General features: G+C 44.8%; 1 protein-coding gene across 3 annotated transcripts; it reads right to left on the reverse strand.

Moving 5' to 3' along the window:
• Positions 1–2,829: 2,829 nt before the first annotated feature.
• Positions 2,830–15,646, reverse strand: hjv (hemojuvelin BMP co-receptor). Of its 3 annotated transcripts, XM_004571095.5 has the most exons (6): positions 14,817–15,646; positions 14,153–14,398; positions 10,754–10,804; positions 7,566–7,685; positions 4,515–5,059; positions 2,830–4,145 (listed from the first exon to the last, which is right to left on the reverse strand). In XM_004571095.5, the coding sequence occupies exons 4-6, from the start codon at positions 7,642–7,644 to the stop codon at positions 3,513–3,515; spliced, it is 1,257 nt and encodes a 418-aa protein (XP_004571152.1). In that variant the 5' UTR covers positions 7,645–7,685; positions 10,754–10,804; positions 14,153–14,398; positions 14,817–15,646; the 3' UTR covers positions 2,830–3,512. The 3 variants fall into 3 exon arrangements, with proteins under 3 accessions (XP_004571152.1, XP_004571153.1, XP_076742347.1); XM_004571096.3 differs by lacking the exons at positions 14,153–14,398; positions 14,817–15,646 and adding an exon at positions 11,427–11,596; XM_076886232.1 differs by lacking the exons at positions 10,754–10,804; positions 14,153–14,398; positions 14,817–15,646 and adding an exon at positions 7,826–7,914.
• Between the last annotated feature and the right edge of the window lie 1,175 nt (positions 15,647–16,821).

Raw genomic sequence — 16,821 nt, forward strand, 5'->3', positions numbered from 1 at the left:
GTTTGCTGCACTTGGTAAGTGGACTGGCATTTCTAGTGTCACTGACATTCAAAAACACTTCACACTGCACGCATGCAGGGATTTATTTTATTAATAGTGTTTAAGTGCAGGCGGCACAGTGTGGATGGCTGTCTGCGTCTATGTGACAGGCTGGTGAGCTGTCCAGCTGTACCGCGCCTCTCGCCCTAAGACAGCTGAAACAGGATAAGCGGAAGAGAATGGATGGAGCGTGTTTATGTATTACATATACACGACAATATAGTCACCATCACAGGAAATGATGAAGCTGGAAAATAGTTGCCTTTAGGGCTTTTTAATAGTAAAAAAAAGCATATAGGGAGCTGAAAATAGTGGAAAGGAATTTTTGCCCCAAGTAGAGGACAAGTAGAGGAGTGTCTGCAGAGCTTTGCTACAGTAGCACCAAAAATGTGATCAGAGCGCTGTTTTATGCAAATAATGAACATTTGGGTGGTCGTGAAGTTTTTCAGTCCTCGAATGAACACCTGCAGGCTCAGCGGATCCAAATTTGGAAATAAGTCATACGTCTGAGGAAAAGACCTCAGGAATGCTGGAGAGATTAGATGTCTCAGCTTGGGATTGCGTCAGCGCTCCCCTAAAAGAGAGCGAGGAGCAGGGCTGTCGGCTTTGTGAGACAGTTTGAAAACTTACAGTAAGTGTTGAAAGATGGCTGCAGGGTGATTTGGGTCCAGGTTCATGTTCACTTCTGATTAAATGAAGGTGGATCATCAGCCTGAAATGAAATTATGACAAAAAATCTTTAAAAAAACAAATGAAGTAAAATTATGAAGAAGAAAAATAAAAGTGTCACCATTTTTCTTTTTAAACTGACACATTTGACATGAACATCCTGGATTATACTCGCAGGACTTTGCTGACTGTTTGAATAACCCCTGAATAATCCAGCCTGCTTATTAATTCATTGTGTGTCTTTGTTTTCTCATGGTGAGTCACGTTGTTTGACCCACGTTCCCTTTCACTTTGTGATTTTAAAGTAGCTTTTCCTTGGAAATGAGGGTTTACAAGCACTTCACTTTTACTGCAGCTTTTTGTGGTGGGCACGAACGTGATGCAGCTCACTCAGTCATCCTGCTCGGTTTGCTGTGCACTTCTGTTCAACATTACTCTGATTCAGCGATTAATCAGATCTGAGTGATGATGAAATTACATTTAAATTTGTAGAGGAAACGTTTCAGGCTGCTGGAATGCCATGTCGTCATTTTCCCTGCTTGGATGTGATTCTTTGGAAGTCTGAGGCTTTTAGCTTCATAATGTTTCAGACAAACACATAACAACCCCGTGTGTCTCTGCCTCTGTGACCAGGACCTGTCCCCTGCTATTCTTACACTGAAGCACACTCTTACACTCTCTTTGTTTTCAGGCCACTGCAGCTGTGTGCGAGCACTTCGGCTGGTGGCTCCTCCGGGAACGTGAAAGAATCCAAAGACACACAAAAAGATGCAAAGCAAGCAGAGAGAGACTCTGTCGCTAGAAAAAACCCAAAGTGAGACAGAAAGACAACGAGATGTCGACAGCACGTCTGCGTCTCCACACTCGTAATCTCCTCTGTGAGTTTACTGTGGATCGCTTTTGCTGCGCTGCAAACAGGAAGATTTAAACGATCTTTATTGTCAACAAAATAAAGTGCAGTCCCTGCAGAGTCAAGAGAAACAGTTTGAATATAATTACAAAAGAATCCAATACGCAAGAGTCATAAACACGATGTCTGCGCAGTATTTGTGAGATTGAATTGGAGGAAATGACTTGTAATTCAAAGCTGCTATTTAGATCCTGTATCTTTTGCCTGATGGCTGCATTTGGGTGTTGCTCCAGAGGAACAGCCGAGTTCCTGCTGTGCAGCTGGGGACCCGCACACAGAGGCAGTAGCACAGGATGCTCTCGATAAACATCGATAGCAGGACACCGGCAGCTTTTGACGGATGTTATTTTTAATGTATTCTATTTTGTTTTGTATAGTATGATATTATTTCTAATCTTATTCTATTGTTGCTGTTCTTCTGTTTCTTAATCTTTGCTGCTCTTAAATTGTAACCGTGATCAAAACATTTCCCACTCGTGGGACTAATAAAGGTTTATCTGGTATTAATTTTCCTGAGGTTTCTCAGGAAATAGAGCTTCTGTTTTTCACCCAAAGTAGACACACTGCAGTGCAGTCCTCCAAGCTCCGGGGGAGGTTTACTGAACAAACAGTAAAAAAAAGAACCGGGGTAACAAAGGACTTCTTTTTTATCCTGGGTCCTCATTCAGCCACAAACACATCAGGAGTGGAGTTGATGGAAATTTGGGTTCAATGTTTTGCATCAGGACATTTCAGTTCATTATGGTAGAGCAGCTGAAACTGTCTCGTCTGAACTTCATTTGATGCCGTTTGTCTAAATAGTAAAAGCAGACAAAGACTCGCAGCAGAAGAGAGCCAGAGATGAAAAATAACTCAGATCACATGCAGTGAGTAAAGAAGAACTACTCATGTGCATCATGGGAATCCCCGGCAGCCTGCGTCTATTGCAGCATAACTAAGGGAGGATTCAGGGTCACCTGGTCCAGCCCTAACTATATGCTTTAGCAAAAAGGAAAGTTTGAAGCCTAATCTTGAAAGTAGAGATAGTGTCTGTCTCCTGAATCCAAACTGGAAGCTGGTTCCACAGAAGAGGGGCCTGAAAACTGAAGGCTCTGCCTCCCATTCTACTTTTAAATACTCTAGGAACAACAAGTAGGCCTGCAGAGCGAGAGCGAAGTGCTCTTGTACTGCACTGGAACATCAAAATAAAACAAAATCACAAACTATTCAACATTTCACGAGGAAATCTTTATTATCAGATTGTTAATTAGCAGCTAAATGAATTTCTTTTTTCTTTTGCACACAGATTTTTTTAAGGTTCTGGATCAGCTGCAGTGATCCACAAACATTCGGGGCTCCGATTAAAGTCTGCGGCCCCGGAAAGTTTCCAAGCGGCTCCGTTCCATCCAGACTGTCACCATCAGGACGCCATCTGCTGGTTTTATGGTCCCACAAATGTCTCTGTGGGGTTTTCATCCACGGTAGACACACTTCCATGCAGTCCTCCAAGATGTAGCGCAATGCTGAAATTACATGATGTGAGTAACTGCCTAATGTCGACTGGTCTGGATACAAGAGGGAGTGAAAAAAGAGTTTAACGGGAGAACCGTAGCATAAAGTTCAAAGAGCGAAACAAACAGGCTGCAGTGACACTCTCAGTTTCAATTCAGCTCTTTGTGTTTTAGAGCTTGACTTTTCTCCGTGGCTAGCTAACGGACCAACAACAGCACAAAGACAGGCAGACGGGCCACGCCCGCACGGGAGCTTCCTCTGTGGGACCATGAAACCAGCTTCAGGTGTCAACAGTGATGTCAGCGTCTGGGACGTCACGTTTAGGTCCTCTTCCAGGTGCTGTGTTTGGGAAATTTTCCAAACATTTCCTTCAGCTTCACAGTCTGAGGTCACTTCCTGTTTCTCAGGGCCTGCTAAGAGTTCCCAAAATGCTAAGCAGCAGCAGCAGCAGCAGCAGCGTGAGGTGAGGTCGTGTGTGCCCTGCAGATCCAACCAGCAGCAGGTGAACCCCCTCCCTGTCTGGGATCATGGTTTGGGCATCCTGCAGTGCACTGACAGCGGCCATGCTGGAGTTCAGGTCTCCGCTGGCGATCAAGTCGAACACGCAGGCCTGATAGTAGACGTCTCGAGCTGGAAGCAGAGCCGCGCAGTGGTCCTCAGCGCTGATGGCGGTGGACATCAAAGGGTCTGATGGTGGTGGGTGAAGCGTGTTGAGTCTCTGGGAGGGGGGGCAGCCCCACACGCACAGCTGGAGGTCCTGCTCAGGCCTGAACGCCTCAACGACGCCACGTGGCGAGAGGACTGAGAGGCCGAGCGAGCGGCCGCTCTGACGCACCACCAAGACCGTGCCGACGTGCACCGCTCGGATCTCGGCGTGCCGGCCGGGATTCAGAGACCGAACCGTGAGGCTGCGATGACCTCGCCACTCGCCGCTCCACATCGAGCCGTCAGCGAAGGCGGCGGGGACGTTGTCCAGTTCGGCCTGGTACAGCTGCTGGTCGATACACTGACGCCAGTTCTTGAAGATGATGGTGATCTGAGAGGAAAAAGAAGACATTAAATGCCGTTTTCCATAATAGCTCTGTGATTATTTTCATTTTGGGGTCGTAAATGTTTATTTCTGCTCACTGTTACATTTTTATTTGCTGTTATTGGGACATTTTGTCAGTTTTCAGCATGTCTGACATTCATTTCTCTCTTTTCACAGTAAACTGCATTTTGTGCACTGGGCTGTAGTTTGAGCACAATGCGACGGCGCTCTATCGGTCAGCCCTGCAGCAGACTGACGGCATGCAGGGTGTACCCCACCTCACCCTCTGCTCGGATCCCCCCCCTGACCGTAAGTTGAGGTTTACATGAGAAGCTGATGGTGCATTTGACTGCTCCTGTAAGTGTCAGCACTCACCTTGGTGAGAACTGTGGCGTACATGCCTCCCCTGGCTGGTGAGCTGGTGGCTTGTACGTACAGATACTCATTGTCAATGAGAGGCCACGCCCCCGGAACGGCACATGTGTGGAAGTCATTGTTGAAAGTTCTGATGTGCGGGTCTCCGAACACGCTGCAGTGCAGGTATTCGGGTGTCTGCCCCTCCCTGCTGAAGAAGCTCCTCTCATACAGGCAGGTGTCCCCCGACAGCGTTTCAGCAGGGGGGGCCCGGGGCTGTGCCGTGGGCCCGACCCGGGGGCAGCGATGCTGGATGAGCAGATCTTCGATTCCTTGGACCGCAGAGTGGTAAGCGAGGTCACCACGACACGCTCGCGACAGCCTCTTGGTGCACATGGCGTACGAGCGCAGGGCGCTGCAGTAACCGGCGTTCGCCGCCTGCCTGCTGACAGCTGCTGCTCCTCCTCCTGCTGCCCCGCCGCCGCTGCCACTACTGCTGCTGCCCAGGTCCAGCGTTGCAGCCACAAAATCCGAGTTACACCTCAGGATATGACAGGAAGCTGTAACTGATAAGAAGGAGAAAGTGTTTAGCATAAACAGGCTTGCGGACACTCGAACTAGGGCTCCCACCATGCAGCAGTTTTCACATTTGCCTGATCAGCAAATTCTGGAAGGAGATACAAATCCCTCTGGAATTGCATCAGGGAGAACATCAGAACTGCTGTGGCAATCCTTTGTGAATAAAGGAGAAGCTCAAAGTAGCTTCTTCTTATACGGGGTTGACCCTGGAGACACAAGTGGACACTGGAACTGCAAGTTTTGCCACGTCCACATTGACTTTTAGACTTTTACTGTCACAGTTCTGGAGGTTGCTGAAAACCAGCTTCATGCAAGTGAAGCCAAATAAGGAAAAGCTATCCTGGGTGTACTGAACTGGCTTCCTAGTTTAGTCTCCAGGAGCCTGTAATACAATAATACTGCAGTCTCAGCATTTTCTGGACTGAAATGATGTGAAGAATAAATATAAAAATACATTTCAAATGTAGGACTAGCTTACTTTGAAATTTGATTTGGTAAATGGTAAATAGACCAGACAGGTCGCATCACTAACAGAGAGAGAAAGACAACAATGGGCACTCACACTCACACCTATGGACAGTCCAGGTCTCAAACTCTCGGCCGCGGGTCACTTGCAGCTCCCTTAACCTCTACTTGGTGTGAAGAAATATTTTTTTAATCATTATTCAAAAATTCTATTAATATGAAGGCAATATGAGCAGAGTGCTACAGGCATGGGCAGTGTAGTCCGTGCTGCAGGGAGCATGGACTGCTGTTATGTGTCTGTGAGCGAGGGAGGGAGAGAAAGGAAAAGTACGAGCTGTCACCGAGCAGAAACGGGAGCTGGAAGCATGTAAATATAATAATAACCACTGCAGCCAAGAAGAGAGCCTGACGAGCCCAGCTGTAAGTAAGCTGTTAAGACTCGACTGTACACTGTGTTCGTGTTTTCCTCCGAAACAATAAGCAGCCTTTCAACGCCTCTCTCTGTCTCTCGCTAGCAAAGTTGACCCAGACAACAAAGTAAAGCTAGTTTTCAGCTACGAGCCCGATGTATTAGCCAGAGGTCTCTTTACTACCGTGGCGATCGTGGCTCAAGAGTTGAGAGTTCGCCTTGTAATCGAAAGGTTGTCGGTCTCGGTCGTTGTGTCCTTGAGCAAGACACTTCACCCGTTGCCTACTGGTGGTGGTCAGGACGGCTGTGGCTACAATGTAGCTGCCATCACCAGTGTGTGAATGGATGGATGACTGGATGTGTAAAGCGCTTTGGGGTCCTTAGGGACTAGTAAAGCTAGTAAAGCGCTATACAAATACAGGCCATTTACTATGGCTCGGAGCCGCGCACCTGTCTGAGGTACAGTAAAGTACAAACATGTTGAGGGATTGGCTGTGTTAGTTCAGATTAATGTGTACACTGATGTCTGCATTTTTATTTTGTTAAGTACGAACAAAATGATAGAAGTGCTGCCACGAGGAGAAGGAGCTTTGTTTAGTTGGTGGACCAGTGAAAGGCTTCAGTTAGTTGAGAAAAGGAGTGAGAAAACAATTCACGTTTGCAGTTTTGTCGTGTTATACAATATTTGAAATTTATTTGAAGCAAACAAACAAAACACTACATTTCAGGAAATATCAGTGGGTGGTTTCTTGTTTGTTTGATTTTTTGTACTACTTAAGCACTAAAGTGGTCCTCCAATGAGATGACGGTGCCAGCAGCGGCCCACGGCTCATTTGAGTTTGAGACCCCTGGTATAGAATCACCATTAACCTAACCGCACTAACTGCATGTCTTTGGACTGTGGGGCTGGGAGAGGACCCGTACATGCCACACAAAACAAGGATTTGAACCCAAGACCTTCTTGCTAACCACAGCGGTTTAAAACTCTTTACTGCTTGCAGTTAAATTTAAAAAAACAACAGGCATAAAGACACATCTGAGCATCTAAGACAAAGACTGTTTGGGATGCATTTCCAGCCATACATCCGTGTTTGATGGATCTTCCAGGAATTCTGCTATTTTCGGGAGAACTGGTCAGCAGGTGGTGCTTTCATACATGCTGATCTATGACAGAGTCTGCTCTGGAGCAGGTGTGGAGTGGTGTTGTTGCTCGGAAAGTCCGAAAATTCTAGCAAAAAATAAATCTTCAGGAGAAAAACACAAGCTTTTAAGAATCCACTGGCACTCTGTCTCTCTAATGGGAAGCTTTTATTTTGAAGGCCCTAAGCTGCTGCTAAAGACTGATACCTGAGACATGCATTGATTAATGCTCAGCTGAAAGGCTGCTGGTTAAAAATCCATATTCTTACATGTTGGCAAATAAATATTTAAAGGATCAAAATAACAGTTTGTGGTTATTATTGCTAATGGCTTTCCACTTCCTGTTGGGCTCTCAAGATGAAGAACTCTCCTGTTTTGTCTGTAATGTACTGGGCAGTCTTTTGTTTATCTTTGTGTGTGTGTGTGTGTGTGTGTGTGTGTGTGTGTGTGTGTGTGTGTGTGTGTGTGTGTGTGTGTACCTTCAGGTAAAGAAACCTGGATGAGCAGCAGAGTCAAGTGGATCCAGCACTTCCACAGCAAGGCAGCCCAGAGCGCCATCAGCAGGCTCACAGCAGGTCGTTCAGTCAATCAGCACCAGTCTGAAAAATGCCACAGACATGTGCCACACTCACCTGTTAGCAGCCAAACCCTGTAACCCGCCTCCACTTGTAAATGAGCTGGTTTGTTTGCTCTGATAAGGATTTCTGATCATGATGATGCTCTGAGTGGGAACTGGTACCTCTCTTCCCCTCTCATGATGCTACTCAGCATGATTCACTGGCAGGCTCATGTGATAATTAAATATTACAATCCATCAGTGATTTCACTGCACATGAGTTCATCTGTCTGATTGCAATCATCATTCTCTTTAAAACTGATCATCAGAGTTCGTATTAATTCTGTGGTTGACTGAAACCAGTCACTAACATAATTTTGACTTCCAGGTAGGGGTGGGCGATATACACGATATATGATAGAAACGATATAAATTTGGCCAACGACAGAGATTTTGACTATATCGCTCTATCCCGATAGCGCATGTTGATGACGTCACCAAGCGGCGCCTGTTTTGGTTGAAAGCATCGCAGCGCTAAAACCATTATCATCTGCAAATGATGGCGGGCGACAGTCATAGCAAAGAGGTGAAGCACTTTTGAAATATGGGGAAAGCCAAAAACTGCGCTTCCTCCACTTCCGTAACATTGATTCATTAATGTTGAATTCTCTCGCAGCTGCTCTGTTCCCATGTTGTTGCAGTATATTAATAACTAACCTCGTATTGTGGATGAATGCTCTCAGTTGTTCTCCTGACTGAAGTTGCCCCGTGTACAGCATCCTGCTATGTGATTGCATTTGTCCCTGACCACCAGAATCCCTCACGTTAACTTTTATCGAGTGGAAAAAAAGTTGGCTTCATCCTCCAGCTTCACTGTGCTAATGTTATGCTAACATAGCTGTGTCGCTAGCAATCACGTAGCACATCATTATATACCAGCTAGCCCAACTTCAGTAACCCTGCAAACGCCACTGCTGTTTAGTTTCCTGTCTTTATGTTAGAAGTGATAACAGAGCTGTACGTTTGAATTAGTTTCAAAAATCTGCAGCCAAAATCAGTTCGAGGTCAGTAAGCACAACCAGAATTCATACATAAGGAACACTCTCGATTTTTGAGAAAATTAAAGGATTTTAAGTCCTTATAGTGTGGAAAATACGTTATACAGAAGAAAAGAATATATTGCGATATATATTGTTACCGCACGTGCTTCAAATTATGTCGCGATATGGCTTTTAGGCCATATCGCCCAGCCCTACTTCCAGGCATGAATCCCTCCTTTCAGCCTTTTTGTCTCTGAGTTGGACATCTTTTATATAAACTATTCATGTGAACAAGAATTCAGATAGACATAAAAAACAAATGCACTGGGATGTCATGCTTGGAGAAAACTCTCCTGAGTTTCTCTGATACACCGGCTACATAGGGGATGACAGTGTTGTTGAGTCTGTCGTTCTTATCCTCCCTCGCTGGTGTCTGACCTTCTCTTCTGATGCACAGAAAAGAAGATGACGACATCCTGGTGTACTTCAGACCCAGCAACACACTCAGACAAAAACTGGTTCACCCGAAAGACAAAACTCCTAAACACAAACTTCACAGGACAAGACTCAGCAGTCCATCTGCATCTTAAGGATAAAGGACACTCTTTCGAGGATGCCAATGTTCACATTTTGGACAGAGAGGACAGATGGTTTGAAAGAGGAGTGAAAGAAGCATCTATGTCCACTGTGAGCGACCATCTTTGAACAGAGGCGGGGTTTACGACACCAACTCTCTGCCATCTATGATCCAGTTTTGAGATCCTCCCCAGACGCCTTAACGCCCACTCACATCCTGGGCCAGCTGACCTCAGGATTTCACATGATAGGGTGGGGCCAGGTTTCACAATGAGCTCACCTGATTGTGACCCACACCCATTTTCACCCCTTGGCTCATGTGATTAGGTGGAGGATCATCAGAGGGTCCTTTGTCCCTCTTTGGGGGGAAACTCCCACTGGGTTTAAATCTGGGACTCTCCACCATTTGACCTTAGAACTGAAGAAGCTTCTCAGATGATAGTCATGTGCTTTTTGTATGCGCTGTGGTGTTTTTTTTTCTGTTCTCAAACTGATCTCCCTGTTGGAGCTCAGTCTGGGGGGAGTTCTTTTTTCTCCTCGTCTTTCCTCATGTTGTGCATTTTCCATTATTATACCTCTCTGACCTGATCGTCTCCATGAAAGTGTGCTGACATCCTGCATCTGTGTGGTTCTCCAGCTGCACCATGGCACACAAAAAGGCACTTCAGAGGATCATTATTATGGCCCAAAACATCCTCTTCCCTCCCTGAAGGACCTGTGCAGCACTCGCTGTCTCAGGAGGACACGCAGCATCCTACGGGACTGCACACACCCAGGACAGCGGGTGTTTACGCTGCTGCCGTCTGGCTGGAGGTTCAGGCTGCTGAGGTCCCGGACCAACAGACTTAAGGACAGCTTTTACAACAGGGCGACAGCCCTAATCAATGCTAACAGCTGACCTGATTGGCTACATCCCTGGACTTTTTGGGTGGGCAATAACAATAACAATAATAATGTGCAATAAACTTTCACTCACTCTTTTATTTTTTATTAAATCATTACTTTTTTTGCTCAAACCTTTCTTGCACTTGGACAAATCCACTTAAATTCCTCTGTTGTATTTGTTGTGCTTAGTTGTGCTTATGCCAGCGTGGGACATTTTCCAGTTCCATTGTACTATTGTGCTAAGCATGACTGTGCAACGGAAACAAAGAGTTATCTTATCCTATTCATGAAAACCTCAGGAATGGAAGAATGACCAGTTCCTGTACTGTGAGTCAGCCACCAAAGACTCCTCTGTGAAAGTGTCCCGACTTTTACAGCAGAAAAAAACAACACATTTTGAGCCTTGTGCAACAATGTTTGGGGCCTTCGGTGTGAGTTTCCCCCCCTCTAAACAAATATACAGACGGATCTTTTCAAACAGCGATTCACACATCTGAGGATAAAACATAAGAGTCACATTCCTTTTTTTGACTTTCTGTGGAATCGTGTGACTGTTTTCTCACAGTAACACAGATGTGACAGAGCGCCACCATCGGGACCTTCAGCTCACCTGCATGATGCTCGCTGGAACCTTCTTCTTCTCCAGGAGCCATTAGAAAACCTGCACACACAAATGTCACATGACTCATGATCACCTGAACGATTCTTTAACATTTTTTCAACCCTTTGATTGATTTTTTTATGTCATGGTCAACTTAGCCGAAGCTGCACCGACACTTTCACTGTAGACTGTGACGTTCATGGATTCCATTCCTGTTACATTCTTTTATTGTCTGTGTAGTTTTTGGTTGTCTGCATTTTTATTATTAAACGTGTTTTTCCAGTCTGTGATTTATATCACACTCTGGCAGATGACTGGACCTCCCCGAGTCTGGTTCCCACTGATGCCAAAGCGCTTTCTCATACGGATCGTGTGATTGTTGGGGTTTTCTGTTTACTCACCCGTGAGCTAACTGTTGTTGGCATTTGATTTGCTGGCTTGAAGGGGAGGGGCTAAAAACAGCTGTTTTCTCTGTTCTCTCCAAACCACATTTATTGTCCCATTTCTCTCTGTTAACGTTATTTATATGTTCAATGCAAATGCTGCTTAAAAAATGTAAGCAACTGATTATCTTTTGTTAATTAATGATGATTTATCACTTTTATCTGTTTCACGCTAGTTTTTGTGGAATAAAGAAGTTAAAGATGTGAAATTTGGTCAGAAGCTTTAATATGAGGCCTACCTGCTCAGAGTTGGTCCTCACTGATAAACTCAATAACAAAATTACTTTAGATCCTTAAATATCCTGTTTCTGCAGTTTCCTCCAAGTTAAGCAGATCTAAGTATTAATAAAAGAACGATAAATATTCAGCCCGAGTGATTCATTCAGGTCAACCTGCCTCCTTTTTTTCTCTCTGCGCTGTAAAATGGACTCTTGTCTGTTTGTCTGTGTTTTTTCCTACAGAACAAACAGCAGCGGTCAGTGGGCGGGGCTTACTGCGATGGTTCCACACAGAACTTTGCGGACCGTCGCCTACACGTCGTCCCCGTGTGCTGTTAGCAGGAGGCAGTGTCAAAAATACGTTGAACACCTCAATAAATGATTGATGTTGTTGCCTGTTCCGTTGGGTTTTAGCTGCCACCACAGATCAACCTGAAGGCAACTAGTTTGTTCAAAAACCTCCACAAACACATGAAGTCAGCACAAATGTGGAACTACTTCAGTGCTTCATAAAAGCAGCAAATAAGGAATAACGGTGTCACCAGGTCTGACCGGGAGACGCTAAGGCTGTGACTACAGAAAGGTGACCAGACTGCTCTCTGGAGTTGGTTACTGGGACACACACACATTTGGGAATGTGGGAATGAGGGGCCTCAGCAGGGGCCCCCGGGTAGGTTCCAAATATGTGACGCTGAACAGGGAGCATGCCGGCTGTTTCCAGCATTTCCAGTCTTTAAATTGAGCTTTGGGGGCTTGAAATTGATCCTCAGTCAATCAAAGGATTTATATAAAAACACTGAACTGGTCCTTTAAAATAATGACCAGCATGAACGGTGACAGACAGCTGTCAGCTGACCTTTAGCCCTCTTTAACAGCTGTGTGTGTGTGCGCGTGAGCTTGTTGTACTCGTCTGTTTACACAACTGCATGGTGAGGACTCGACCTCCTGTTGATAAGCGAGTCCCTATAAGGTGAATGATTAAATCTGAAGGTGTGTCCTCGGTTTAAGGTCTAATGCGATACATTAATATTAATATGCAACGTTAGGTCTGCTGCAAATGCTCCTGGTCAGCGTCCTGTGTTTCCAGTAATGCAAACGTGACTGTGTGTGTGTGTTTTGGAGTGTGAGGCTAAATTTAAACCTCAGTTGCTCTGCAGAGTTACAGTCACACAGGCTTATAAATACCCACACACAATATGAGCAGTTTATATGTATGAGCACACACACACACACACTGGGAATATTTTTTGAGCATGAGTCTCACTGGTCATACTGGTCACAGAATTCCACCCAGGCTGAGTCACAGGTAATTTGTTCGTGTTTCTCACGTTTTCATCGCTGGTGTCCGAATGTAAAACGCAACCTTTACCAACCCTCTAATAGCCATCAGAGTAACGTCTGTGTGACCGGCGGGTTTAAAAATCCAAAGGATGTGATTGTTGTGCTCTTCAGTGTCTCTCGTCTCAGTGAGCATTACTAGCTGCCACTAACTTTGAAACAGGGTGAATGACTCTCTGCACAGAGAAAGCAACACTGAAGGGTTAGAGAGCTGCCCGCTGTGTTGGGGCACAGCTTAATCTATACCAGAAGCTTCCTCACGTTCTTGCCTTTCACAATAAAAGCAGTTGACAAAATGTACATTTTGGTGATACACAAATGAATAAAATGTCTTATGAAAGTACGCCAAAGCAGTTTACCTTAAAACTCATGATTAAAATAAGAATATTAAGAAATATAGTAATTAAAATTTTCTTGTCTTTGTTGTTGGACAAATGCACTAAAAACACTTTTGGTAAATAAACAGAAATAATTTGGATAAAGTGTTTGGGGAACTACTCTGGAGAAGTCAGACAATATCTGCTTTCATAGCAGTACTGTGGTGTGCTGCGAAATCACACACAACCAGTTTACAGTGAAATCGCGTAACTAAAGTGTTTTCTGTTGGACAGCAGCTGCTAATTATTAAACCACATGAATTCACTTCTGCGAGACTGTATTCATCAAACAAAAAGTGAAAAAGTGTGTCAGGGTTTAACAATTACACCAACGTGATGGTGAAACTACAAAGAGTCTCACTTAAGCCATGAAGGCGATCGTGGCTCAAGAGTTGGCAGTTCGTCTTGTAATAGGAAGGTTGCCGGTTCGAGCGCCGGTCGTTGTGTCCTTGGGCAAGACACTTCAGCCGTTGCCTACTGGTGGTGGTCAGAGGGCCCGGTGGCGCCAGTGTCCGGCAGCCTCGCCTCTGTCAGTGCGCCCCAGGGTGGCTGTGGCTACAATGTAGCTGCCATCACCAGTGTGTGAATGTGTGTGTGAATGTGTGGATGACTGGATGTGTAAAGCGCTTTGGGGTCCTTAGGGCCAAGTAAAGCGCTATATAAATACAGGCCATTTACCATAGCCAAAAGAAGAAAAACATAATTCTATATTTTTTATACTTTTAGAGCCTGAAATGAAATTTGCTAGAGGTGTGAACAAAAAGTTTTCCATAATTCATATTACAGTCCAAAACTACATGTAGGTGGTTTCTTCAGTGTAAGAAAAACTCTGTTCTGTGACGTCTGGAAGTGTTAGAGGTGATACTAAACCATAAATATTCAAATGCTGCTGAAAACACACAATGATTTTATATTCTTTATGTTGAAGGTAAATTAGCGATACAGCCTCAGGTAAAATCCTAACAAATAATAATAAAAATCTGATCCAAGTTTGTAATTTTCTAATTATGTACTTTGTTTTTTGTCTCTTACCTTCTGCCGGTTCTGTCCGTCCATGTCTGCAGTTTATCGAAGGGAAATCGATCCGAGCTCCTGAACCTGCTGCTAAAGGTCTCGGTCCAAAACTCTCCTAGACTCGACTCAGATCTCAGACTCAGTCCAGGTTAGTGTCTGAGGATCGACCCACCCCAGGTCCTGGTCTGGAACTTGTGGTGCGTTCACACTGGGAGCTTCAGTTGTTCCTAAATAAGTCTGCAACAACCACCTGCTGCACGACAACTGTCCTCGCGCGCACACGCACACACACACACACACACACGCACACGCACACACACACACACACACACACACAGCGACAGTTTATTTATATTTCAGACCTCCATAAGTCAAACTCTATTTGCATCCTGCTGCTGTTTTACTTGCTGTTCCTTTTTTCACATCTTTATAAGCATGCATATGTGTGGCTGACATATGTAGATAGAGCATTAGATGTAGAATATGAAAAGTGGCTGCACAAGACTTTAAGCTTCTTTTTGTACAATGCAGTGAAAGAAGTATAATTTTACTACAGTACAAAGTGTTTAAAATACATTTTATTTTAAAGTAAGCTTTAACATTAACCATATGGAGTACGATATCTTTATTATGCAGATTAGTCGAGGAAGAAAAAGTATAAAGTGTTTTAATGTAGACATACCTGCTGCTAGGGGGTCAGCTAGCTGGGGACACAACAGGCCACCCCTGTGAGGGTAATGAGGGGGAGGGCCGGTGGTGCTGGGGGCAAACGCGGTTCCACGTAGCGGCAGCAGGGGGCAGCACTGTCACTTTGAGGATGCAGAAAATCACCTGCTGCTGTTTTAATGTCATCGTCATTCAGACTTGCGGCTGATGACGTCAGAGCTTAGGCAGGTGGGAGCTACAATCAAACACTGCGTCTGCAGGTAAACACAGGTGATTGGCTCCTGCTCCATCGGCCCTGGGTGAAGTTCTGCGAGTGTGAACGAGGATGTAAGCGAGTGCAGATGGACGCTGCCGCAGGGCTTCCCAGGTTAAGTTGTTGGCCCTTTAAGCGTGAAGCGGGGCCCCTCTACGCCTCACTGAGCAGCTCCCAGAGCCTTTGTTAGTGTTTAGAAGTGGGGGTTTGTGGGTGTGGGTGGGGGTTCGGATTAAAACCAGCACTGACTGACTGGGACCCTCCACAGACCTGAAACAACAAGGCGACATGGACAGGCAGAGGGAGGCTGCACAGAGGTGAGCTCTTCTTCGTTTTCGCTTTTATCACAAGAACCTGAACTCATCACGTCAGCATGTGACGATGATCTGGTAAAATCACGTCAGGAGAGAGAAGCAGAACCTTTTAAACACTCGTCATGACTCGCGTCTCTGTGAACCTCAGAGGCGAAATGTTAAACATCCAGGACATCCAGGAGCTCCTAACCGCGGATGGGTCAGCTGAATCACAAACAGCTGAAAGGAAACTCTATACCCGCCAGAAAAAGTGCGTTTTTATCAAACGCTTTTTAATCATCAGTATCTGAGTGGCTGCTCTACATTTTTAGGGGGGGGGGGGGGTTCTACTTCATTAGTTTGTTATAATATAATTGTGATGGCTAAATGTTTATAAATGTTTATGTCCAATCGGAAAATGACTTTTTGCATTGAATATAAAACTCATCATTTTCTGTATAACATGTTCATTTAGTTTTTATAACATCTTTCGCTGGAAGATGTTTAACTAAAACAACAAGTTGTTAAGTACAAGTGTATTTATCAAGGTACAAAAGTGTAAAACTTGTTTTCAGCTGTGTTTTTCCTCAGTGTTACCGTTTAAAATAAATTAAAGATAGCGACATGTGTTCCACAGACAACTTTAAAGAAAGACGTGTGTAACCTTCACACACACACATAAATCCTGTGAAGATCCCTTATGTGTCACATGCGGAATCGCAATCCTAACTTTACTTTTCTCTTATTTACCTGTAACTTTCTGTAAAGTCATGATAACTAATGGACGATAAATAAGTTATAAGTTGTATTACTGGCAGCTGAATGTTTTGTGTTTGGTTAAAAATTAAAAACAAACAAATAAAACCTGATAAATGTACAACAATCTTAAAATTAACGTGTAGCTTTAAACAAAATAATACTGCATAATATTGCTACTCAGATGCATGCATTTCTGAGTTGTATACAATTACTATTATTACATGCAGTAATCCAAACTTTGTGTGTTGAAAGCAAAGTGTGCATCAGGGTTTAGTCTGAGGAGAGATTAGGATTACGAGGTTATTAAAATGAGCTTGTTCAACAATGTCAGCTATGATGTAATATCCTCTGTAGTCACGGAAACACGGCTGTGCGTTTCAGGGTGTGTGGCGAGTTTCCTCCCGGGGTCGGGCAGGTCCGGGATGTGGTGCGCTGTTGTCATATCTCCCCTCCAATATTGCACTCGTCCCGGCCTCCCCGGCCCAGGGGTCACGACCCCGCCCCCTCCCCTCCAGGCCAGCGAGAGAGCAAAAGCAGCGCTGGAGCTCAGAGACGAGGTAGATTACAAATCACGAGCTAACCCACAGTTTTGTCCTCCACGTTGTTACGAAGTTTAAAAGCTTAAACAAAAAGCTTTCATCGTTTCATTTCCAGTGATGAGGCCGCCTGACTGAAATAGCTCCCAAAGCTTAAGAGCAACGATGAGACGTGGTGGA

Source organism: Maylandia zebra, linkage group LG1, assembly GCF_041146795.1.
Source record: "Maylandia zebra isolate NMK-2024a linkage group LG1, Mzebra_GT3a, whole genome shotgun sequence".
Classification (NCBI taxonomy): domain Eukaryota; kingdom Metazoa; phylum Chordata; class Actinopteri; order Cichliformes; family Cichlidae; genus Maylandia; species Maylandia zebra.

What these genes read in the sequence shown, in the direction of transcription:
- hjv (XM_004571095.5), bottom strand. Translation starts at nt 7,644, where the DNA reads ATGGCGCTCTGGGCTGCCTTGCTGTGGAAGTGCTGGATCCACTTGACT. An exon ending in CCAGGTTTCTTTACCTGAAG is followed by an intron (nt 5,060 to 7,565) that starts GTACACACACAC and finishes CCTTCTTATCAG; the next exon opens with TTACAGCTTCCTGTCATATC. An exon ending in ACGCCACAGTTCTCACCAAG is followed by an intron (nt 4,146 to 4,514) that starts GTGAGTGCTGAC and finishes TTTTCCTCTCAG; the next exon opens with ATCACCATCATCTTCAAGAA.